The sequence below is a fragment of the Dipodomys ordii genome, unplaced genomic scaffold, assembly GCF_000151885.1.
Source record: "Dipodomys ordii isolate 6190 unplaced genomic scaffold, Dord_2.0 Scaffold156, whole genome shotgun sequence".
Lineage (NCBI taxonomy): Eukaryota > Metazoa > Chordata > Mammalia > Rodentia > Heteromyidae > Dipodomys > Dipodomys ordii.
The window spans coordinates 2,187,298-2,208,725 of NW_012267372.1; the positions used below are offsets into that span (position 1 = coordinate 2,187,298).

At 49.2% G+C, this 21,428-nt stretch overlaps 1 protein-coding gene across 1 annotated transcript in view; it reads left to right on the top strand.

Annotated features, from left to right (window-relative positions):
• Positions 1 to 21,428, top strand: part of Grik5 (glutamate receptor, ionotropic, kainate 5) — a 58,611-nt gene that overhangs the window by 36,025 nt on the left and 1,158 nt on the right. Inside the window, exons 13-20 of the mRNA XM_013032612.1 lie at positions 8,302 to 8,415; positions 8,591 to 8,700; positions 9,142 to 9,315; positions 12,955 to 13,120; positions 14,293 to 14,518; positions 17,924 to 18,052; positions 18,153 to 18,274; positions 21,344 to 21,423. Of these exons, the coding sequence (XP_012888066.1) occupies positions 8,302 to 8,415; positions 8,591 to 8,700; positions 9,142 to 9,315; positions 12,955 to 13,120; positions 14,293 to 14,518; positions 17,924 to 18,052; positions 18,153 to 18,274; positions 21,344 to 21,423 (1,121 nt within the window). The remainder of the gene's footprint in view (positions 1 to 8,301; positions 8,416 to 8,590; positions 8,701 to 9,141; positions 9,316 to 12,954; positions 13,121 to 14,292; positions 14,519 to 17,923; positions 18,053 to 18,152; positions 18,275 to 21,343; positions 21,424 to 21,428) is intronic.

The window sequence follows — 21,428 nt, forward strand, 5'->3', positions numbered from 1 at the left end:
CTTTGCTCTTGCCAATAGTGGGTATAGTATCGATCTTTCCAAAACCGTCCTTGCCCATGTGAAAGGCCAAAAATAATATCTGATTGTTTTAGCCTAAATAGAATGTAATATGGTGGAGTATTTCTCTCCATGTGAATGTATTATTATTTACTTTTTAAAAAATAACCCTAGGATCCAAACTCAGCATTGTTACAACTTGAGCCTTGCCTCCAACACTATTTAATCCTTAGCCCCCCCTCACCCCCCCACCCCGCCTTGGGCCAGGCAGTACTGGAGCTTGAATTTGGGACCTTGTGCTCTCACTTGTTTTTGTTTTTGTTTTTATCAGTTGTGGGGCTTCAACTCTGGGCCTGGGCACTGTCCCTCTGCTCTTCAGTTCAAGGTGAGCACTCTACCACTTGGGCTACAGCTCCACTTCCAGTTTTCTGGTGGTTTATTGGAGATAAGAGTCTCATGGACTTTCCTGCCTGGGTTGGCTTTGAACCATGATCCTCAGATCTCAGTCTCCTGAGTAGCTAGGATTATAGGCATGAGCCACCAGCACCCAGCTTTTTGTTTTGTTTTTGCTGGAGGTTGGTTGGCGCTCTACCACTTGAATCACACCTCTTCTTCCAGCTTTTTTGCCAGCTAATGGGAGTTGAGAGTCTCTCAGACCTGTCTACCTAAGCTGGCCTCAAACCTGGATCCTCAGACATTAGCCTCTTGAATAAGTAGGATTACAGGTGTGAGCCACCAGTGCCTGGCTCCTTGACTAGACAGACAGACAGACAGAAAGACAGACAGACAGACAGAGGCTTAGTGGTAGAGTGCTTGCCTAGCATGCATGAAGCCCTAAGTTTGATTCCTCAGTACCACATAAACAGAAAAAGCTAGAAGTGGTGCTGTGGCTCAAGTAATAGAGTGTTAGCGTTGAGCAAAAGGAGCTCAGGGACAGTGCCCAGGCCCTGAGTTCAAGCCCCCAGCACTGGTAAAAAAAAAAAAAATCGAGATAGAAATGCATAGAGATATTTTTGTTATCCAGTGTTTTTATTCATCATAAACACACATCTTTGTACAAAATCTTTGCTTACTTGCCTGCCTGCCTTCCTTCCTTCCTCCCTTTTTTCCCTCCTTCCTTCCATGCTCTCTTCATTTCTTTCTCCTTCCTCTCTCCATGCCTCTCTCTAACTTTTGGGGATCTCACTATGTTGTCCAGGCTGGCTTCAAATTATTGAGCTCAAATGGTCCACCTGCTACCTCATCCTCCCAAGTAGCCAGCACTGCAGGCATGAGCCACTGTGCCGGGCTTATTTTATTAAGATTGACCCTGCATAGAATGACTGAAGCATCCTCAGTTTTAGAGTGCTTGCCTAGCATGTGTGAGGCCCTAGATTCCATCCTTAGCACTATCACCCCCCCAAAAAAAATAGTGTGTGAAAAAGAGTCCTTATGACTGTCATTATATATTGTTGAATTGGTTTTTCAAAAGGATTAATTTCTACACAGGCTCCTTCTGGGCACTGAGTATTTCAGTTGGCTCTTAGTAATAGAAAACCCTCTGTCGTTTTGGTAGATGGTAAATCCTGCTTTGACTGGTGGACCGAGGCAGAGCTTATGTAAATAGGTAATCAATGGAATCTGAGCCAGACTCGACTGAGGACAGGTCGGACAAGGCCATGGATTCACCCTGTGTCCCTGGTTTCTGACTGTGTAATTGAAATAAACATCCACTGAAGCCAGCAAAACCCCGCATTGGCGCACTGACCCATGGAACCAGGCCATTATGATAGAAAGATCCAAGTGGAAGTCCCTGGAACGCCGCATCTTTCCCAGGACAGTCATTCAAAAGCAATTCTACATCCTCTGGAGGAATGAAAGAAGCAGGGGTGGTGACCCACCCTCACTCCGCGGGCCCATTTGGCCTGTGCAGAAGGTAGATAGACACAGGAGAATGCCTGCGGATTATTGTCCCCATAATCAGGTGATAGCTCCAATTGCAGTGGCTGTGCCAAATGAAGTCTCTTTCCTAGAGCAGATCAACACACCCCTTGGCAGTTGGTGTCAGCTACTGACCTAGCAAAGCCTTGGGTTTTGTTTCCCCCTCCATACCAGTTTCCAAAGATCACCAGAAGCCAAGTGTGCACCTCTTTGCTCTTTAGCCCAGAACATCAGCTGTCCCATTTTGTGCCATGATAATGTGAGCTTGAGAGTCCCTCCAGCATGGGGCTGATGCACTGCTTTGACAATATTATGCCAATCAAATCTGGGGAACAGGAAGTCACTTCTTCCAGTGGGATTGGTAATATCCCCTGGGGATGTTTTTCCAGTCCAGGCTAGGGATGAAAATAACATCAGCTACTTGACCAGCCACCGCAGCTCTTTCACCAGAGGGAATAGAATAGAAAGCCAGGCAGGGTGGTTCACTCCTGCAATCCTAGCTACTTGGGAGGCAGAGATCCAGGATCATGATTCAAGGCCAGTCAGGGTATAGAAATTCTCAAGACTTGGGCTGGGAAGGTGGTTCAGTGGTAGAGCGCTTGCCTAGCATGCATGAGGCCCTGGGTTCAATTCCTCAGCACCACATAAGCAGAAAAAGCTGGATGTGGTGCTGTGGCTCAAGTGGTAGAGCTCTAACCTTGGGCTGAAGAGGGACAGCGCCCAGGCCCAGAGTTCAGCCCCCATGACCGACATAAAACAGAAAAGAAAAGAAATTCTCAAGACTCAACCATTGACTTGTGTGTGCTGGAATATGCCTCTCATCCTAAGCTAGGAGGAAAGCACAATGTCTGAGAAGTACAATGCCTGAGCACAGGGGCACATACCTGACATCCTGGTGACAAAACAAAGCACAAATGGGAGGATCGAAGTCCAGGCTGGCCCAGCCATAAAGCAAATCCAGCCCAAGGCCCCAAGTTCAAATCCTAGTACCACACACACACACACACACACACACACACGGATTAAAGAATTTTTGTTATATCAAAGCAATGCAACAAAGCTAATGACAGTATTCCTATCTCTAGGTGATATATAACTGTGTCTGCTTCTTATATATCATTCCTTGGATAATCCCTAATATACTATAGTCAGTACATTATACAAATATAAGCACCTTTCTAATACTGTTCTTCATCATGCTTTTTTCATAGGTCAATAAATCTTAGGATTTGAGCAAGGAACTACCTTTTTTTTTTTAATAGCTACATGGTTCTGTATTCCATTGTTTTCATGTGTCATTCGTTTAGTTAACAAGCATTTAGTGAAAATGAAGGTTGTTTTCAGCTGGGTGCTGGTGGGTCACGTCTGTAATCCTAGGTACTCAGGAGGCTGAGATATGAGGATAACAGTTCAAAGGCAGCCCAGGCAGGAAAGTCCATGAGACTCTCATCTCGAACTAACCACCAGAAAACCAGAAGTGTGCAAATGTATTTCACATGTGAAAGTAGCCTATGTACAAGGCTATTTTGAAGGACTGTGGTTTGTTTTGTTTTTGTTGTTGGTCATAGGGCTTGAACTCAAGGCCTGGGCCTAGCATGAAGCATTGTCTTAAGAGTAAGGATTGTAAACAACCTTTGTTTTCTTCTTTCTTTCTTTTCTTTTCTTTCTTTTTCTTTTTCTTTTCTTTTTATTTTCTGGTTGGCCATGGGGCTTGAACTCTGGGCCTGGGCACTGTCCCTGAGCTCTTCAGTTCAAGGCTAGCTCTCTACCACTTTGAGCCACAGCTCCACTTCTGGATTTTGAGTGCTTGATTGGAAATAAGTCTCATGGGGACTTTTCTGCCCAGGCTGGCTTCCAACCATGATCCTCAGATTTCAACCTCCTAAATGGCTAGGATTTACAGGTGTGAGCCACCAGCTCTTGGCTAAATATATTTTTCTCTTTCTTTCTTTCTTTCTTTCTTTCTTTCTTTCTTTCTTTCTTTCTTTCTTTCTTTCTTTCTTTCTTTTTTCTTTCTTCCTTTCTTTCTCTCTCTCTCTCTTTCTTTCTTTCTTTCCTTTCTTTCTTCTTTTATGCCAGTCCTGGAGCTTGAACTCTGGGCCTGGGCATTGTCTCTGAGCTTCTTTTGCTCAAGGCTAGCACTCTACCACTTGAGTCACAGTACCACTTCCAGCTTTTTCTATTTATGTGGTACTGAGGAATCGAACCCAGGACTTCATGCATGTGAGGCATGCAGTGTACCACTAAGCCACCTTCCCAGCTCTGGCTACGTATATTTCTTGAAGTGAACCTGAGGGCTCAAAGAGTGTACATGTATGTATGTATGTATGTATATGTATATTTATATGTTCATTTATATCTATATGTGGATATGTTTATAATATACATTTGTAATGCTTAAAAATGTTATTTAGGGAGCTGGGAAGGTGGCTCAGTGGTAGAGCGCTTGCCTTGCATGCCAGAGGCCCTGGGTTCGATTCCTCAGCACCACATAAGCAAAAAAGAAAAAAGCCGGAAGTGGTGCTGTGGCTCAAGTGGTAGAGCGCTAGCCTTGAACTGAAGAGCTGAGAGACAGCGCCCAGGCCCAGAGTTCAGACCCCACAACCGGACCCAAAAAAAAAATGTTATTTAGCTAAATGTGGTGCTATATGCCTATAATCCCAGCTACACAGGAGGTGGAGAAGGGAGGTAATCAGGGGCTGATGCTGTAGCAAAAGCACAAGACTCTATCTGAAAAGCAAAGTAAAACAAAGGCTCAAGTGATATAGCCCCTGCTAGTAAGTGTGAGCCCTGAATTATAACATCAGTACTTCCATAAAAAAAAAAAATTAAAGAGCCAGGTGCTGGTGTAATCCTAGCTACTCAGGAGACTGAGATCTGAGGATCACGGTTCTAAGCTAGCCCACGCATAAAAGTCCCATGAGACTCTTATCTCTAATTAACCACTCAAAAATCAGAAGTGGTTGAACACTAGCCTTGAGCACAAAGAGGCTGAGGGACAGTTCCCAAGCCTTGAGTTCAAGCCCCAAAACCAACCGACCAACCAAACAACACACACACACACACAAAATAATAATAATTTTAACAAGTATTTGTCAACTAATTGTAAAGTTAACAATAAACAAGTTAAGGACAAACAGGAAAAAGAAAAGGGGGCTGGGAATGTGGTTTAGTGGTAGAGTGGTTGCCTAACATGCATAAAACCCTGGATTTGATTCCTCAGTAGCACATAAACAGAAAAGGCCAGAAGTGGAAAGGTGGCTCAAGTGGTAGAGTGCTAGCCTTAAGCAAAAGCAGCACAGAGATAGTGCCCAGGCCCTGAGTTCAAGCCCCAGGACTAGCAGAAAGATGGAGGGAGAGAGAGAGGGAGAGAGAGGGGGGAAGAAAGGAAGGAAGAAGAAAGAAAGAAAGAAGGAAGGAAGGAAAAGGAAGAAGGGAGGGAGGGAGGGAGAAAGGGAGGGAGGGAGGAAGAGAGAGACAGAGAGACAGAAAGGAAGAGTCATATAGGTAGCAACTGCAGGAAACAGCCAATATGACAGAAGTGACAAGGGGAAAAGATTGGAAAGATGCAAACTTAGAAACCCAGAGATTGGAGGGGAGGAGTCCCCACAGATTTAAGACTCAGACCTCTAAGGAAAGGAGTTCAGTGTGTTTGGTGCTGGTGACATTTTGCCAGGTTTTGGATTTTGATGGCCACTTATGCCACATCAGATTGTACAACTTCTCTCCTCTTATCTTCCAAATGACCCACACAGCTTTGCGATTTGAGCCAGGTCCAGAATGTATGCTGTCTTTGCAGGAACTCCAGGCTGCGGGCAGGCAGATCTGTCCCCTGGGCCTCATAACCCAGCAGACTCAGAGAACTGCAGTGTGCTGGTGGTGGCAAATTAGCTGCTATCTGGAGCCGCAGTGGAGACCAGCAGTACCTCATGGAGTAGTACTCATGGGAAGTGTTCTCTTGAAGACTTTACTCCTGGCTTCTCACAGGGGCCTGCTAGAGATCCAACACCTGCCTGTGCCCAGGAGTGAGCCTCAGGACCTGGGTGGGTCTCTTCTGGCTTAAGCTGGTCCTGCCCAGAGACAAACCACCAGGGTATTCAAATGAAGAAGAGAATTTTGTTCTGAGGGCTCTTGGAGAGATGGGAGGATGGGGTAGAGAGATGGTGCCTCCGGCCAAGGGGCTGTGGCCAGTGGAAGGCTGGCATGAGGCGGCAAGTAGATCCAGTGATACAGTGCGGAGGGACAGTGGCATCTGGGTATGCTATGCAGGAAACCTGAATGAGCCAAGACCAGAGCACTGAGTTTTGAGAATCTACTACTCCACGACGTGGCTCTGCACTTCTATCTGAACCACACACAGGCTGGTAACATAAGCCAGAAGGAATAGTAAGAAAACTAACACTTAAAAGGATACAAATCAAGCCGGGTGCCAGTGGTTCACACCTGTAATCCCAGCTACTCAGGAGGCTGAGATCTAAGGATTGCAGTTCAAAGCCAGCCAGGCAGCAAACTCTGTGAGACTCTTATCTCCAATAAGCCACCAGAAAACCGGAAGTGGTGCTGCAGCTCAAGTGGTAGAGTGCTAGCCTTGAGCTGAAGCACTCAGGGAGAGCGCCCAGGCCCAGAGTTCAGGCCTCATGACCAAAAGGAAAAAAAAAAAAAAAGAATACAAATCAAAGCCAGGCACTAGAGGTTCAAGCTTGTCATCCTAGCTACTCAGGAGGCTGAGATTTGAGGGTCATGGTTCAAAGCCAGCCCAGGCAGGAAAGTCTATGAGACTCTAATCTCCAATAAATGATTCAGAACAGCCAGAAATGGAAGCTGTGGCTCAAGTGGTAGAGTGTTAGACTTGGGTGAGAAAGTTCAGAGACAGTGCCCAGGCCCTGAGTTCAAGCACCAGGATTGGCTAAATAAATAAATAAATAAATAAAATCACTGAGTTGGGAGTGATCATGTATCACAACACTTAGGAGGCTGAGACAGAGGGCTTGAGAGTTTGAGGCCAGTCTAGGCTATATAGAGATACTTTACCTTGTTTCAAACAACCCACAAAAGAGGCTGCTCATATATGTGTGTATGTAATATATATATTACATATATAATATATAATATAATATGTATTACTATATAATATATAAATGATATATTATACAATATATATATTATTACTTATAATTATTAACACATTAATATATAATATATTACATAATATATCTAATATATGCATGCATATAATATATATATAACATGTGTGTAATATATATGTATATGAGATAGATAGATAGATAGATAGATGATCTCAGCTCAGCTGGGCACTGGTCCTGTGTATCATTGGTCATTTAGGCATATATCTAGGTTGCAGGTATTGGACAAGTACAGGAGAGTAGCCATTACATCCCAACTCCGTGGCCCCCAGTTCCTGACTTGCTCACTGCTTAGTGCCTTTGCCCCTCTGAGATCAGAGAAACAGGGCTAAGTGTGGCTCAGGGAGCTGTAGGGAAGAGTGGACAGTATAATTTGTTCATAGGTCTTTGTGGCATGGCACAAGAAGATGTGAAAACAAGGCCTGAAAGGGGATTCCCAGAGAAAGCTATCATCCACACCTTTTTATCCCCCCTGCCAGTCCTGGGGCTTGAACTCAAGGCCCTGAGCTTCTTTTGCTCAAGGTGAGCACTCTACCACTTGAGCTACAATGCCACTTTTTTTTTCTGAGTAGTTTATTGGAGATAAGAGTCTCATGGGGTTTCCTGCCCAGGCTGGCTTTGAACCAGGGTCTTCAGATCTCAACCTCCAGAGTAGCTAGGATTGTAGGTGTGAGCCACCAGCGCCTGGCACATCTAGACATTTTGATGCCGATCGTCAGCAATCTTCATGACCCAGGGTAGGAGGAGTCAAGAGCTCTATAAAACAAGACTCTAGGGGCTGGGAATGTGGCTTAGTGGTAGAGTGCTTGCCTAGCATGCATGAAGCCCTGGGTTTGCTTTCTCAGTACCACATACACCGAAAAAGCCAGAAGTGGCACTGTAGGTGAAGTGATAGAGTGCTAGCCTTGAGCAGAAGAAGCTCAGGGACAGTTCTTAGGCCCTGAGTTCAAGCCCTAGGTCTGGCCAAAAAGAAAAAAAAAAGACTCTTAATTATGAACATGACCAAGAAGGGTGAGACATCCAATATCTGGGTGGGACATCTGGATGAATAATTAAAAAAAAATTTAGGCATCTGCGTAGCTTTCAGGGTCTCCTAGACTAGCCCAGGGTCCTGGCCCTTCTCCTCACTTCTTCTCTCTTCTCCATCCACTCAGTTCAGTGGGGCGTACACTTCTCTCTAATTGCCTGTCTCTATCTCTCTCCTCTTCCTCTCTGCCCCAACCTCCTTCCCCCCCAGCAGAAGGCAGACCTGGCTGTGGCAGCTTTCACCATCACAGCCGAGCGTGAGAAGGTCATCGACTTCTCCAAGCCCTTCATGACCCTGGGTATCAGCATCCTCTACCGCGTGCACATGGTATGCTTCCTCTAGGGACGGAGGGCTGCAGTCTAGCTCGAGGGCTGGGCAGGGGCTGAGGTGCTTCATGGATGGGCGTGTCAGGCTTCTGAGTCCCTGATTGGAGCTGGGGTGGACCACACAGTGCTGGGCAGGGGTAGCTAGTCTTATTCCCCTCCCCCCCACACCTCCCTAGGGCCGCAAGCCTGGCTACTTTTCTTTCCTGGATCCCTTCTCTCCTGCTGTGTGGCTCTTCATGCTTCTTGCCTACCTGGCCGTCAGCTGTGTCCTGTTCCTGGCCGCCAGGTGAGTGCATTGCCTGCTGCCAGGGTGGAAAGAGACACGAGGCTGGCCCTGCACGCTACCTGTGCGTTCCCTGGGCTGCTGGGGACCATCCATTACAGGGGCCTCTTTTCTCCCTTTCTTACTGTAGCTCTGGGGCCCATTCTTTCCTTTGTGGCTCTGACTTTGGTGCTCTGGTTCGCTCTCTGAGCTGCTGTCTTTCCTCTTTTCTCTGACTCTCTCCTTTCTCTACTTGCCCCTGGGAGTCTCAGCATCCCTGTCTCTCTCTCTCTCTCTCTCTCTGTGTCTCTGCCCCACCCCTCCATGGATGTACCTTCCCTCTGCATGCCTGTCCATCGTGCATCCTCTTCTTCCCCTTCTAATCATGGTGACTCTGTCTCCTCCGTTTCTCTCCTTTTCCTCCGCACCTTGGCCCCCTTTCCCTCCCCCCCCATCTCTCCACAGGCTGAGTCCCTATGAGTGGTATAACCCGCACCCATGCCTGCGTGCTCGTCCCCACCTCCTGGAGAACCAGTACACGCTGGGCAACAGCCTGTGGTTCCCCGTGGGGGGCTTCATGCAGCAAGGCTCCGAGATCATGCCCCGCGCGCTGTCCACGCGCTGTGTCAGTGGAGTGTGGTGAGATGTTTCCGTCTGTCCTTCCCCACCCCACCCCCACACCCAGGGCTGGGAAGGGCCCATCTGAGTTCTGAATGAAATCAGGGTTGGGAGTAGGGTGCTAACATCAGCCCCAGGTCCTATGCTCCCCATTTCTGTCGCTCTGGCCTGACCTCAACGTATGCTCCCCTCCTTCTCAGCAGTTAACACAGAAAGCCAAGGGAAAAGCTTAGGACTGGAACATTCTCCCTGTTTTATGGAACTGGAAGAGTGAGACCCAGGGACAAGGAATGAGCATGCTAATTTAGCTAGAGGCATGCTAGCCCCAGGCTCTTTACTGCCTGGGTCTAGCAGGCTGCTGAGAACTTCATAAGTTCTCCTGAGCAAGCTAAGTATCTGGTCTTCCAGAGTGCTTCTTCCCCCACATCCTCCCATTAGAGTTTAGCATCTGTGGCCATTCCACAGAGGCTTCTGGAGCCTTCCATGTACCGGAAGTGTTCAGAGAACTCAACAGCCCCGCCCCTGCCCTCCAGAGGCAGAGAAGAGAATGAATGAAACGGATAAGAAATGTTGGACATTAGGTTTTATTCAAGGCATATGCCCCAAAGATGTTCTCATTTGAAACCTGGTCGAGACTAACCTTCATGGGTGGTGGGTTTCACTCTCCCTTAACTAAGTGGAACTGCCATATGGAATCATTTGCACCTCTCTTGATCCACCACCTCACAAACCTTCCAGTCCTCATGATTATTAGTATTATTTTAATGAGTGGTCTTGAGTCTGCACCATTTCCATAATACCCTGGTCTTTGTTTCCTATGGCTGCTGCAGAAATTCCTGTGCATTTAATACAACGCAACATAGATTCTCTTCTAGTTCTGGAGGTCAGAAATTCAAAGTGGATCTCACTGAGCTAAAACCATGTTGTTGGCAAGGCTTCTTCCTTCTGGAGGAAGACTCAGGGTGGGTGAGGAGTCCCATTCTTTGCCTTTTCCAAAGCCTCCTGCATCCCTTGGCTCATGGACCCTTCCTCCAGGTCCAAAGCCAGCAGTGTAGCATCTGCAAGCCTTTCTGACTTTCACTTCCTTCTTCCATTGGGCCTGCTGCCTGGATAATCCAGGATCATCTGCATACCTTAATCACTTCTTCAAAGACCTTTTCATTTTTTTATTTTTTTTGTCGTCAGGTGTGGGGCTTGAACTCTGAGCCTGGGCGCTGTCCTTCAGCTCTTCAGCTCAAGGCGAGTCCTCTACCACTTGAGCCACAGTGCCACTTCCAGCTTTTTATTGCTTATGTGATGCAGAGGAATTGAACCCAGGGCCTCATGCATGTGAGGCAAGCACTTTACCACTGAGCCACCTTCCCAGCCCCTGCAAAGACCCTTTTACCATAAGAGATGACATAGTGATCTCTTCTGGGACCAGGGTATAGTCATTTCTGGTGGTGGTGGTGAAGGTATTATTTATTTATGTATTAAGATTGTTGTCATCTGGGGATTGAACCCAGGGCCTCGTCCTTGTTAGTCAGGCATTCTACCACTTGAGCTATGGGGAGAGGAGGCTGCTTCTGCTACCACCCAGCCCAAGTGGAATGTGTTCATCCATTGAATATAACGAGGTATCCAATTTACATAGAAGCGATGCTGAGGAAAGAGCAGGAAGCTATGAGGAAGGAGTAGAGAATGATCCCCAGAGAAGGTGGATTTGTCCTATAGGCTGTTATTGTCTGTGCAAAAGAGAAGGAGGGGCATTCAAGACGGGGCATGTGATGAGGTGGCAGAGAAGACACTGAGGACAGCCCCCAAAACAAATATAGCTGAAGCCCCATGTCCCCAGGAGGCCCAGGGCACCGTCCTTCTGAGGGTCACGCTCTCCAGTGGAGTGCCCTCTGCCCCACTGGTCACACGCCCTGCAGCCTCCGGTCCAGACTCTCTTCCTTCTACTTCTCACACATTTGCTTGTCCAGAAGCTGTTTGGTGTTCTCCAGGTATGTTTTCATGTTCTCATCTTCTCTCTCCACACTCTCAGTCAATTCTAGGATGACTTTTCTCTTGGCTATATATATATATATATATGTGTGTGTGTGTGTGTGTGTGTGTGTGTGTGTGTGTGTGTGTGTGTGTGTGTGTGTGTGTAGGTCATACTTTCTTGGATCTGGCCTTTTTTTTTTTTTTTTTGCATGTGTGCTGATTCTAGGGCTTGAACTCAGGGCTTGAGCACTGTGCTTGAGCTTTTGTGCTCAAGGCTGGTTCTCTCGTACTTGAGCCACAACCCCACCTCCGTCTTTTTAGTGGTTAATTGGAGATAAGAGTGTCAGGGACTTGCCTGTTCAAGCTGGCTTGGAATTGCCGTCCTCAGATCTGAGCCACCTGAGTAGCTGGGATTACAGGTGTGAGCCACCAACACCTAGCATGGTCATTGTGTGTGTGTGTGTGTGTGTGTGTGTGTGTGTGTGCCAGTACTGGGGTTTGTACTCAGGACCTAGGCATTGTCCCTAAGCTTTTTTTAAACTTCCTTTTTTTTTTTTTTTGAGCGAGGAGGTGGTTAATGGGGATGGTTAATTTGGTGCCAGGGCTGGCTTCAAACCATGATCCTCAGATCTCAGGCTCCTGAGTAGCTAGAATTACAGGCGTGAGCCACCTTCGCCCGCTTATATGATCATTTTTTATTGCTTTGGCCGACATTATAAACTTCACATTGTTTACATTTCTTTAGACAGTCTTGGAATCTCCGCCATTGCACTTCTGGGTTTCTATTGAATACCTCCTATATTTATGAAGATCTCTACTCTGGCTAGAGGGAGCCCTCCGTGGATGCTGGGGGTTGTCCCTCACTTGAAAGATTGTCCTTGTCTAGCATCACACGCATGCACGTGTACGCACAGACACACACACATTCACACTCACACTCAAAGGAACTCTTTGGAACCTTCTCTCTATGTAGCTTTCTCCCCTGGAGTATTCTGACCCATGGATTCCAGCCATCTTGCCTCTCCCCTACCCTACCCTGTTGTCTGCTCTCTGACTCTATGGGATGGCTGGCCTTTCTGGGTTTCTCTCCCTGCAGCAGTCTATAAAGGAACTCCCAGCCTGCTACTCTGGACAAGGAGGCTTTGTTTTTCTTTCCTTGAGGGAGAATTACAGTCCTTCTACAACTTTTGTCCTCCTTTAAATGATTTTTGAAGCCAAGTGCCAGTGACTCATGCCTGTAATCCTCGCTGCTTAGGAGACTGAGATCTGAGGATTGCAGTTGAAAGCCAGCCTGGGCAGAAAAGTTTCCATGAGATTCTTACCTCTAATGAACTACTCAAAAACCGGAAGTGGCACTATGGCTGAAGTGATAGAGCACATTGTGTTCAAGAACACAAAAAGGCTTAAGGACAGCACCCAGGCCCTGAGTTCAAGCCCTAGAACCAACAAACAAATACTTTCTATTGTCCAGTTTCCAGCTATTTCCCAGACAGCCTTATTCTTGCACCCGGAAGTAGAGGCCTAGAAATTCTTAACCCCATGAGTCTGATCAGGAAGCCATACTTGTAGTCTCCCCACTGGTCAGCAGCAACTGAGCCTTTTACTTGTTGGAGGAACTGGTCGGGGGAGGGGGGAGTGGGAACCACCAATGGGGGGGGCATCTGTTCACAACTCACCCTTACTGACCCACAGGTGGGCCTTCACCTTGATCATCATCTCATCCTACACGGCCAACCTGGCTGCCTTCCTCACGGTGCAGCGGATGGAGGTGCCTGTGGAGTCAGCTGATGACCTGGCGGACCAGACCAACATCGAGTACGGCACCATCCACGCCGGCTCCACCATGACCTTCTTCCAGGTGAAACCCTCCCCTGCATCATGCACAGTTCACCTCTAGGTGGGGCTGGAGAGATGGATGGGGAGGGGCAGAACACACGGGTGCCATGATCGCTGGGCAGGGGGCAGATGAGGGAGACAGTGATGATCAATCTGCGCTCATAGCACGGAACCACTGGTGTCAGTGAGAGTGCCGGGAGGGCCACGCCTGGGAATGTGGGCAGCAGAGGAGAGGAAGAACCTGCCAGGGGATGGGAGCTTGTCCCTGTGTATTGGCAGAGATGGGAAAGGAGAGGAGGGAGTCCAGTGAGGAAGGCCAGCCAGGCTCCGAGAGCTCAAAGGCCAGTGTGGGGCTTTACCCTGGACCCTGCACTTGGGAACCAGAGATGACCACTGATGGCTGGAAGTCCCCTCTGGGCCAGGTTGGAGTAGACCAGCTTTGGGGAAGCTAGAACTGAGCTTGGCCAGACTCCTGGATGAGAGGATTGAGGAAGAAGAGGCAGGAGGTAAGACCGCAGGTAGGACAGGTTTGAGAATAGCTGAGCCAGTGAAAAGTTGAGGATATTTTTTTTTTTTTTGTCAGTTATGGGGCTTGAACTCTGGGCCTGGGCGCTGTCCCTCAGCTCTTCAGCTCTAGGCGAGCGCTCTACCACTTGAGCTACAGCACCACTTCCGGTTTTCTGGTGGTTTATTGGAGATAGGAGTCTCACGGTCTCTCCTGCCCGGGCTGGCTTTGAACCGCGATCCTCAGATCTCAGCCTCTTGAGTAGCTAGGATTACAGGCGTGAGCCACCAGCGCCCGGCGAGGATATTTTATTTTATTTGGGGCTTGAACCCAGGGCCTGGGCACTGTATCTGAGCTTCTTTTGCTCAAGGCTAGCACTTTACCACTTGAGCCACAGTACCACTTCTGGCTTTTTCTGTGTATGTGGTACTGAGGAATGGAACCCAGGACTTCATGCATACTAGGCTAGCACTCTACCACTGAGCCACCTTCCCAGTCCCTTGAGGGTCTTTTAGAAAGAGGAATGTGGGGGTGAATTGGACCTGGTCTTAGTTGTCTGCATTCGTTCTCGCACTCTCTCTCTCTCTCTCTCTGGCTCCCTCTGGCTCTGGCTCTGAGGTTGGAAGGGCAGTAGGGAGGTGGGGGGGGGTAGGGCTTGACCTGTTTCCCCCTGTGATCTCTTCATCCAGAACTCACGGTACCAGACGTACCAGCGCATGTGGAACTACATGCAGTCAAAGCAGCCCAGTGTGTTCGTCAAGAGCACGGAAGAGGGCATCGCCCGCGTCCTCAACTCCCGCTATGCCTTCCTGCTCGAGTCCACCATGAACGAGTACCACCGGCGCCTCAACTGCAACCTCACCCAGATCGGGGGCCTCCTCGACACCAAGGGCTACGGCATCGGCATGCCGCTGGGTATGGCCGCTTCCGCTGGGGTCGTGGGACGTGGCCAGGGTGCTGTACATCTGGATGGAGATGTGTGAGCAGGCCCAGGGCGAGGCCAGGCCCTTCCTGGGCAGGTCTCATCACCTCTGTACCCTTGACCTGGAAAAAAAAAATGAATGTAGGAAGAATCAGTTCAGCCTCAGAAGGCTTTTGAGAAAATCCCAAGAAACTTCATGTATGTAGCTCAAGACACATGGACAGGAAGGCTTGCTCCCTTCTTCCATGGACCCAAGGACCCCCTTAGAAGAGAGGGAATGGTTTTACTTCATCTTCTTTTTCTTTCTTTTTCATTTTTTGGTCATTCATGAGGCTTGAACTCAGGGCCTAGGTGCTGTCCCTGAATTCTTTTGCTCCAGCTGAACACTCGACCACTTTGAGCCACAGTGCCACTTCTGGTTTCCTGGTGGTTAATTGGAGATAAGAGTCTCGTGGAGCCAGGCATCAGAGCTTATGCCTATAATCCTAGTTATTTAGGAAGCTGAAATCTGAGGATCATGGATTGAAGCCAGCCCGGGCAGAAAAGTCTGTGAGACTCTTATCTCCAATTAACTCCTTAGAAAAAGGCAGAGGTGCTGTGCCTCAAGTGATAGATCCCCAGGACCAGTTTAAAAAAAAAAAAAAAAGCATCTCACCAACTTTCCTTGGAACTAAAATCCTCAGATCTCAGCCTCCTGAGTAGCTAGAATTACAGGCGTGAGCCACCAGCGCCCCTCTTGTTTCATATTCTCTGCACCAAGCCTAGATTGTCTTACTCAAAGCAGGTGTTTAGAAAATGCTGGACAGATAGAGGGATGAAAACAAGGACAGGAGGGATAGAAAATAAGGAAGGAAGGAAGTGGAAGAGAAGGAAGAAAAAAAGGAGAGGGTAGGAAAGCAAAGAAATGCCCATTTAGACTTCAAGATAATGCTTCTTAGGGCTCAATACTGGGGGGAAAAAATCCACCAGCAAGTTGTCTTTGTTTCTTTTCTTCTTCTTCTTCTTCTTTTTTTTTTTTTTTTGGTCAGTTGTGGGGCCTGAACTCTGGGCCTGGGCGCTGTCGCTCACCCAGCTTAAAGGGAACACTCCACCTCTTGAGCCACAGCGCCACTTGGTTTTCTGAGTGGTTCATTGGACATAAGAGTCTCATGGAAAGCCGGGCGCTGGTGGCTCACGCCTGTAATCCTAGCTACTCAGGAGGCTGAGATCTGAGGATCGCGGTTCAAAGCCAGCCCGGGCAGGAGAGACCGTGAGACTCCTATCTCCAATAAACCACCAGAAAACCGGAAGTGGCGCTGTAGCTCAAGTGGTAGAGCACTCGCCTTGAGCTGAAGAGCTGAAGGACAGTGCCCAGGCCCAGAGTTCAAGCCCCATGACCGACAAAAAAAAAAAAAAAAGAGTCTCATGGACTTTCCCATCTGGGCTGGCTTTGAACCATGATCCTCAGATCCTCAGGATTACAGGCATGTGCCACCGGCGCTGACTCCTCTTCTTATTTTTGGCCTACAAAAATCATGTCCATGCTGATGGTGCCTGCCTTAGTTATCTGTAGCTCTGCAGCAAAGTATCGAAGCCTTGTTAGGGAAGTTAGTGGAGTGCCAAGGAAAGCAGTGTAGCCTGGAGCTTTGGGGGTGGACAGACTCTGGGGTCACACTGACCTGGATTTGAGCCCCACATCCCTCGTGGACCCAGCACATGACGTGAGGCAGGTGCATCACCCCCTCCTCCCAAAACAGTCCCACAGAGTCACTGTGAGACTTGAAGAATGCTTCGTAAGCCCAGAGTCTGACACGTGGCAGAGGCCTGATAATACTATGTCCCCATTGCCCATGTCCCTCTGTCCTAGTGTGCTGCAGATGCTCAGCCAGCATCTTTAGTCAATGAAGAAGTCAACAGAGAACAGGATGTGGGGAGCATTTTGAACCCTGGCTCAAGGGAAGGACAGGAAGGCAAGGAAGGAAGAGGCAAGAGGTGGGATGGAAGGGAGAACAGGCCACTAACTCAGGGAACTGGTCCAGTACTTTCCTGGATGCCAAGTTCTATGCTGGGCAATTGCCAAGACCACAGACACACAGCCATGTCATCAGCTGTCAGGTGACAGGTGTTCCTGTGAACACTGGGAAGAAATTGATGTGGAAAGAGATCCTCAGCACCTTTTCTGTGTGGGCATGCGCACTGATCCTGGGGCTTGACCTCAAAGCCTGTGCAACATCGCTGAGCTTCTTTTTGCTCAAGGCTAGTACTCTACCACTTGAGCCACAGTGCCACTTCCGGCCTTTTCTGTTTAGATAGTACTGAGGAATCGAACCCAGGGCTTCTCTATCAGTGAGCTGCATTCCTAGCCCCTCAGTGCCATTTTAAATCAAGGACTCAGTGTGGACCTGAGAGCAGTGGAGTGTGAGCCAAGGCCAGGAGTTTGGGAGGTAGAGGCAAAGGTCCTTCAGCGGGACTTGGCTTAACAGATTTGGGGTCCTGCTAACAGGCCGGTGTGGCTGGGGCGTGGCTGCCTGTGAGTACAGGCTCTCAAAGGCCAAGAGAACCTTGTTGTATCCATGGCAGAAAGCCACACGATTTGTCAGCCAGAGCAGTCTGCTCTGCCAGCTCCCAAAACTCTCTAGCTGCTGTATGGGAAAGAGGCTGAGGGTGTGGCTCAAGCAGTACAGTGCCAGTCTAGCCAGCCAAACCAAGCAGGCTCCAAGCCCTGGGTTCAAATCAATACTGCTAAGAAAAAGAAAAAAAGAAAAAAGGGGGCAGGTACCAGTGGCTCATGCCTGTAATCCTCCCTACTCAGGAGGCTAAGATCTGAGGATCCAAGTTCAAAGCCAGCTCAGGCAGAAAAGTCCCAGTGAGACTCTTATCTCAAATAAATCATTCAAAAACTGGAAGTGGTGCCCATGTAATTGTAACTCCTCTGTACGGTATTCTCACAATTAAAAAAAATACAAATAAAAAAAACTGGAAGTGGTACTGTGGCTCAAGTGGTAGAGTGCTAGCCTTGAGCACAAAATGCTCAGGAACAGTGCCCAGGCCCTGAGTTCAAGTCCTACAACCAACAACAACAACAAAAAAAGCAGTGAGCCTGGCACTGGTAGCACACCTGTAATCCTAGCTACTCAGGAGGCTGAGATCTGAGGATCACAGTTCAGAGCCAACCCCAGGCAGAAAAATACGTGAGACTGTTATCTCCAATGAACCACCAGAAAACCAGAAGTGGCGCTGTGGCTCAAGTGGTAGAGTGCTCGCCTTGAGCTGAAAGATCAGGGACAGCGCCCAGGCCCAGAGTTCAAGCCCCATGTGGGCAGGGTAGAACCACACCAATGATCCTGAGCCTGAGGCAGGGCCAGAAAAGCCAAGTTGAGGGAGCCCTGATGGCCAATCTCCTTCATGTGCCCGGCCAGGCTCCCCGTTCCGGGATGAGATCACGCTGGCCATCCTGCAGCTCCAGGAGAACAACCGGCTGGAGATCCTGAAGCGCAAGTGGTGGGAGGGAGGCCGGTGCCCCAAGGAGGAGGACCACCGCGCTAAAGGTCAGCCCCGCCCCCCAGGGCCCTGCCCCACCCACAGCCCCTCCCAATCCCTTACCCACACAGCCCACCCTCCTGGCTCTCTCCAACCCCCACCCCCCAGGCTTGGGCATGGAAAATATAGGTGGCATTTTTGTTGTGCTCATCTGTGGCCTGATCATCGCGGTCTTCGTGGCCGTCATGGAATTCATCTGGTCCACGCGGAGGTCAGCAGAGTCTGAGGAGGTGAGGAGGTTGTTGAGGGGTGAGGATGGGAACAGGAACCCCCAGGGGCTGAATGGAGGGTGTGGTATTGAGGATCATGCCTGGTACCTGTGGGGGGGAGACCTAGAGGAAGGGGAGAGGGCAGGAGGAAGGGGTGGGGCTCTAAGATGCTCAGAGCTCCTGAGAGCGAGGTCTTGGGACATGTGACCGAACAGGCAAAGATACAGGGAATTTGGGGCATGAGAGAGGAGGGAAGAAGGCTCCTCTTGGCCCGATCCTTCTCAGGACTTTTTTTCTTGAGGTACTGGGATTTGAACTCAGAGCCTTGGGCTTGCTAGGCAGGCCTCTCTACCATGGAGCCACACCTATTCTTTTTTTTTGCTTTAGTTGTTTTTCAGATAGGTTTTAATATTTTTTTGCTTTTGTTTTTGTTTTGGGGCATCTTGGGGCTTGAATTCTGTGCCTGGGCACTGTCCCTTTTGCTCAGGGTTAGTATTCTACCACTTTGAGCCATAGCGCCACTTCCAGTTTTCTGGTGGTTCATTGAAGATAAGTGTCAAGGTCTTTCCTGCCCAGGCTGGCTTCAAACCAAGATCTTCAGATCTCAGCCTCCTGAGTAGCTAGGATTATAGGTGTGAGCCACTGGTGCCCAGCAGATAAAGATTTTGTTTTTGCCAGTCCTGGGGCCTGAACTCAGGGCCTTGGCACTGTCCCTGAGCTTCTTTTGCCCTAGGCTAGCACTCTACTACTTGAACCACAGCACCACTTCCAGCTTGTTCTGTGTATGTGGTGCTGAGGAATCGAACCCAGGGCTTCATGCATGCTAGGCAAGCACTCTACTACTAAGCCACATTCCCAGCCAGATAGTGATTTTTTTTTTACTAATAAAGAAATTGCCCTGGCTGGCCTTGGACCACAATCTTCCTGCCTGTGCCTCCCAAGTAGCTTGGATTATAGGCATGCCACCACACCAACTTCCACGGAGGCAGATGAGCTCCTAATACTCTTAAGATTTGGCCCTGCTCTGGGAGAGAAGGCAATCTCACCAGCCTACAAGATTTGTTTTCTCTAAGATGCCAAACATCCTAAGACCCAGAAAATAAAACACATAATGAATTTACTCCATGGCGGTTGGCAAGAGGCCTTAGTTCCTCGAAGGAGGACCTCTCTATGGGCTGTTTGACTGTTCTCCGCCTGCCATGACAGCTGACATTTCCCAGAGCAAGTGATCCACGAGCGAGCAAGGCAGGAACAAAAATGGCAGCCAGCCGGGCCACATTCTGTGGGCCACTCAGACCACTTGATAAGACATGGCTACCAGGGAGGTGAAGGGGATCATAGGGGCCATCTCTGTGCATTTGAAATGATACTCCATCCCCACAAGAGAGTCTACTATAGCATAATGATGTGTCTGACCCTGAGCTCCTGCCCACTTTCAAGCTAACCTTCCAGATGTTCAATCCAGATGTTCCCCTCTTTCCCCAGCCCTTTCAAAACCCTGTGGACTGCAAGGGTTTACAGGCCTTACCCTATCTGGCCCCTGCTTCTCTGACCTCACCCCCTCTCTCTTCCCTCACACTCCCATCTCAGCCTCCCTGATCTGCTTGTGTGTCTTTGGACATGCCAAGCCGCTTCCACCTTAGCTTCTTTGCCCTGATCTGTGTCTACCCAGAAACTCTTTCTTTTCCAAGGTCTTCACAGGCACAGGTCCCCTCCACTACTGCATTGTCTCCGAATTCAGCCTCACTTCCATCCTCACGCGCTGCCTCTTCTCCATGTTTTGTTTTCTCCCTCACCATCTGCCTTCCTGTGTACACCTGTGTGTGTTCCTGTCTATCTCTGCACATCTGATTATAACCTCCAGGAAGGCTGGGACTTGGGGGAAGGGAGAGATAGGAGGGATGGAATCCAGGGCCTTGCACCTGTTAGGCCAAGTGAAGTGCTACATCAGCAGCCCCAACGGCTGGCACTTAATCTTTTTCCTTTTTTTTTTTTCAATTATGCCCAGAACAGCATTTGGCATTCAATAGGTGCTTATGCCTTGCGATAATGATCAAACAGATGCCAGGCAGAAATTGGGGGAACCAAGGAGGAAGGAAGAGGTAGTGACACGTCAGAAAATGAGAACAGCAGCCGGGTGCCAATGGCTCACGCCTGTAATCCTAGCTAGTCTGGAAGCTGAGACCTGATGATCACAGTTTAAAGCCAGCCCAGGCAGGAAAGTTCATGAGACTCTTTTTTTTTTTCCTTTGGGTCCGGTTATGGGGCCTGAACTCTGGGCCTGGGCGCTGTCCCTCAGCTCTTTTAGCTCAAGGCTAGCGCACTACCACTTGAGCCATAGGGCCACTTACAGCTTTTTTCTTTTTGCTTATGTGGTGCTGAGGAATTGAATCCCCAGGGCCTCAGGCATGCAAGGCAAGCGCTCTACCACTGAGCCACCTTCCCAGCCCCTTCATGAGACTCTTATCTCCAATAAACTACCAGAAAACTGGAAGTGGTGCTGTGGCTCAAGTGATAGAGCGCTCACCTTGAGCTGAAGAGCTGAGGGACAGCTCCCAGGCACAGAGTTCAAGCCCCACGACCAACCAAAAAAAAGAAAGAAAGAAAATGAAAGTAACAGTCAGGCGCTGGTGGCTCACGCCTGAAATCCGAGCTACTGGGGAGGCTGAGATCTGAGGATCATGGTTGGAAGCCAGCCCAGGCAGGAAAGTTTGTGAGCATCTTATCTCCAATAAACTATTCAGACAAAGCTGGAGGTGGAGCTGTGTGTGGCTCAAGTGGTAGAGCACTAGCCTTGTGCACCAAGAAGCTCAGGGACAGCCGAGTGCCCAGGCCCTGAGTTCAAGCCCCAGGACCGGCACAAAAAATAAAAATAAATTAATAAATCGATCAAAGAATACGAGAGTAGCCACGACAAGAGGAAGATGATGGAGAGGACCGGAAGGGCAGTTCAAGGACTAGCGGAGCAAGGGAGGAGGAGATGGAGCTGGGGAGAGGCGGGCGCGGGAGATGGCTTCGGGGCGAGGGGTAGGAAGTGGGGGAGGCGGAGCGGGGCGGGGAGGCCGCGGTGACCGCCCCGCGCCGCCCCAGGTGTCCGTGTGCCAGGAGATGCTGCAGGAGCTGCGCCACGCCGTGTCCTGTCGCAAGACCTCGCGTTCCCGCCGGCGACGGCGCC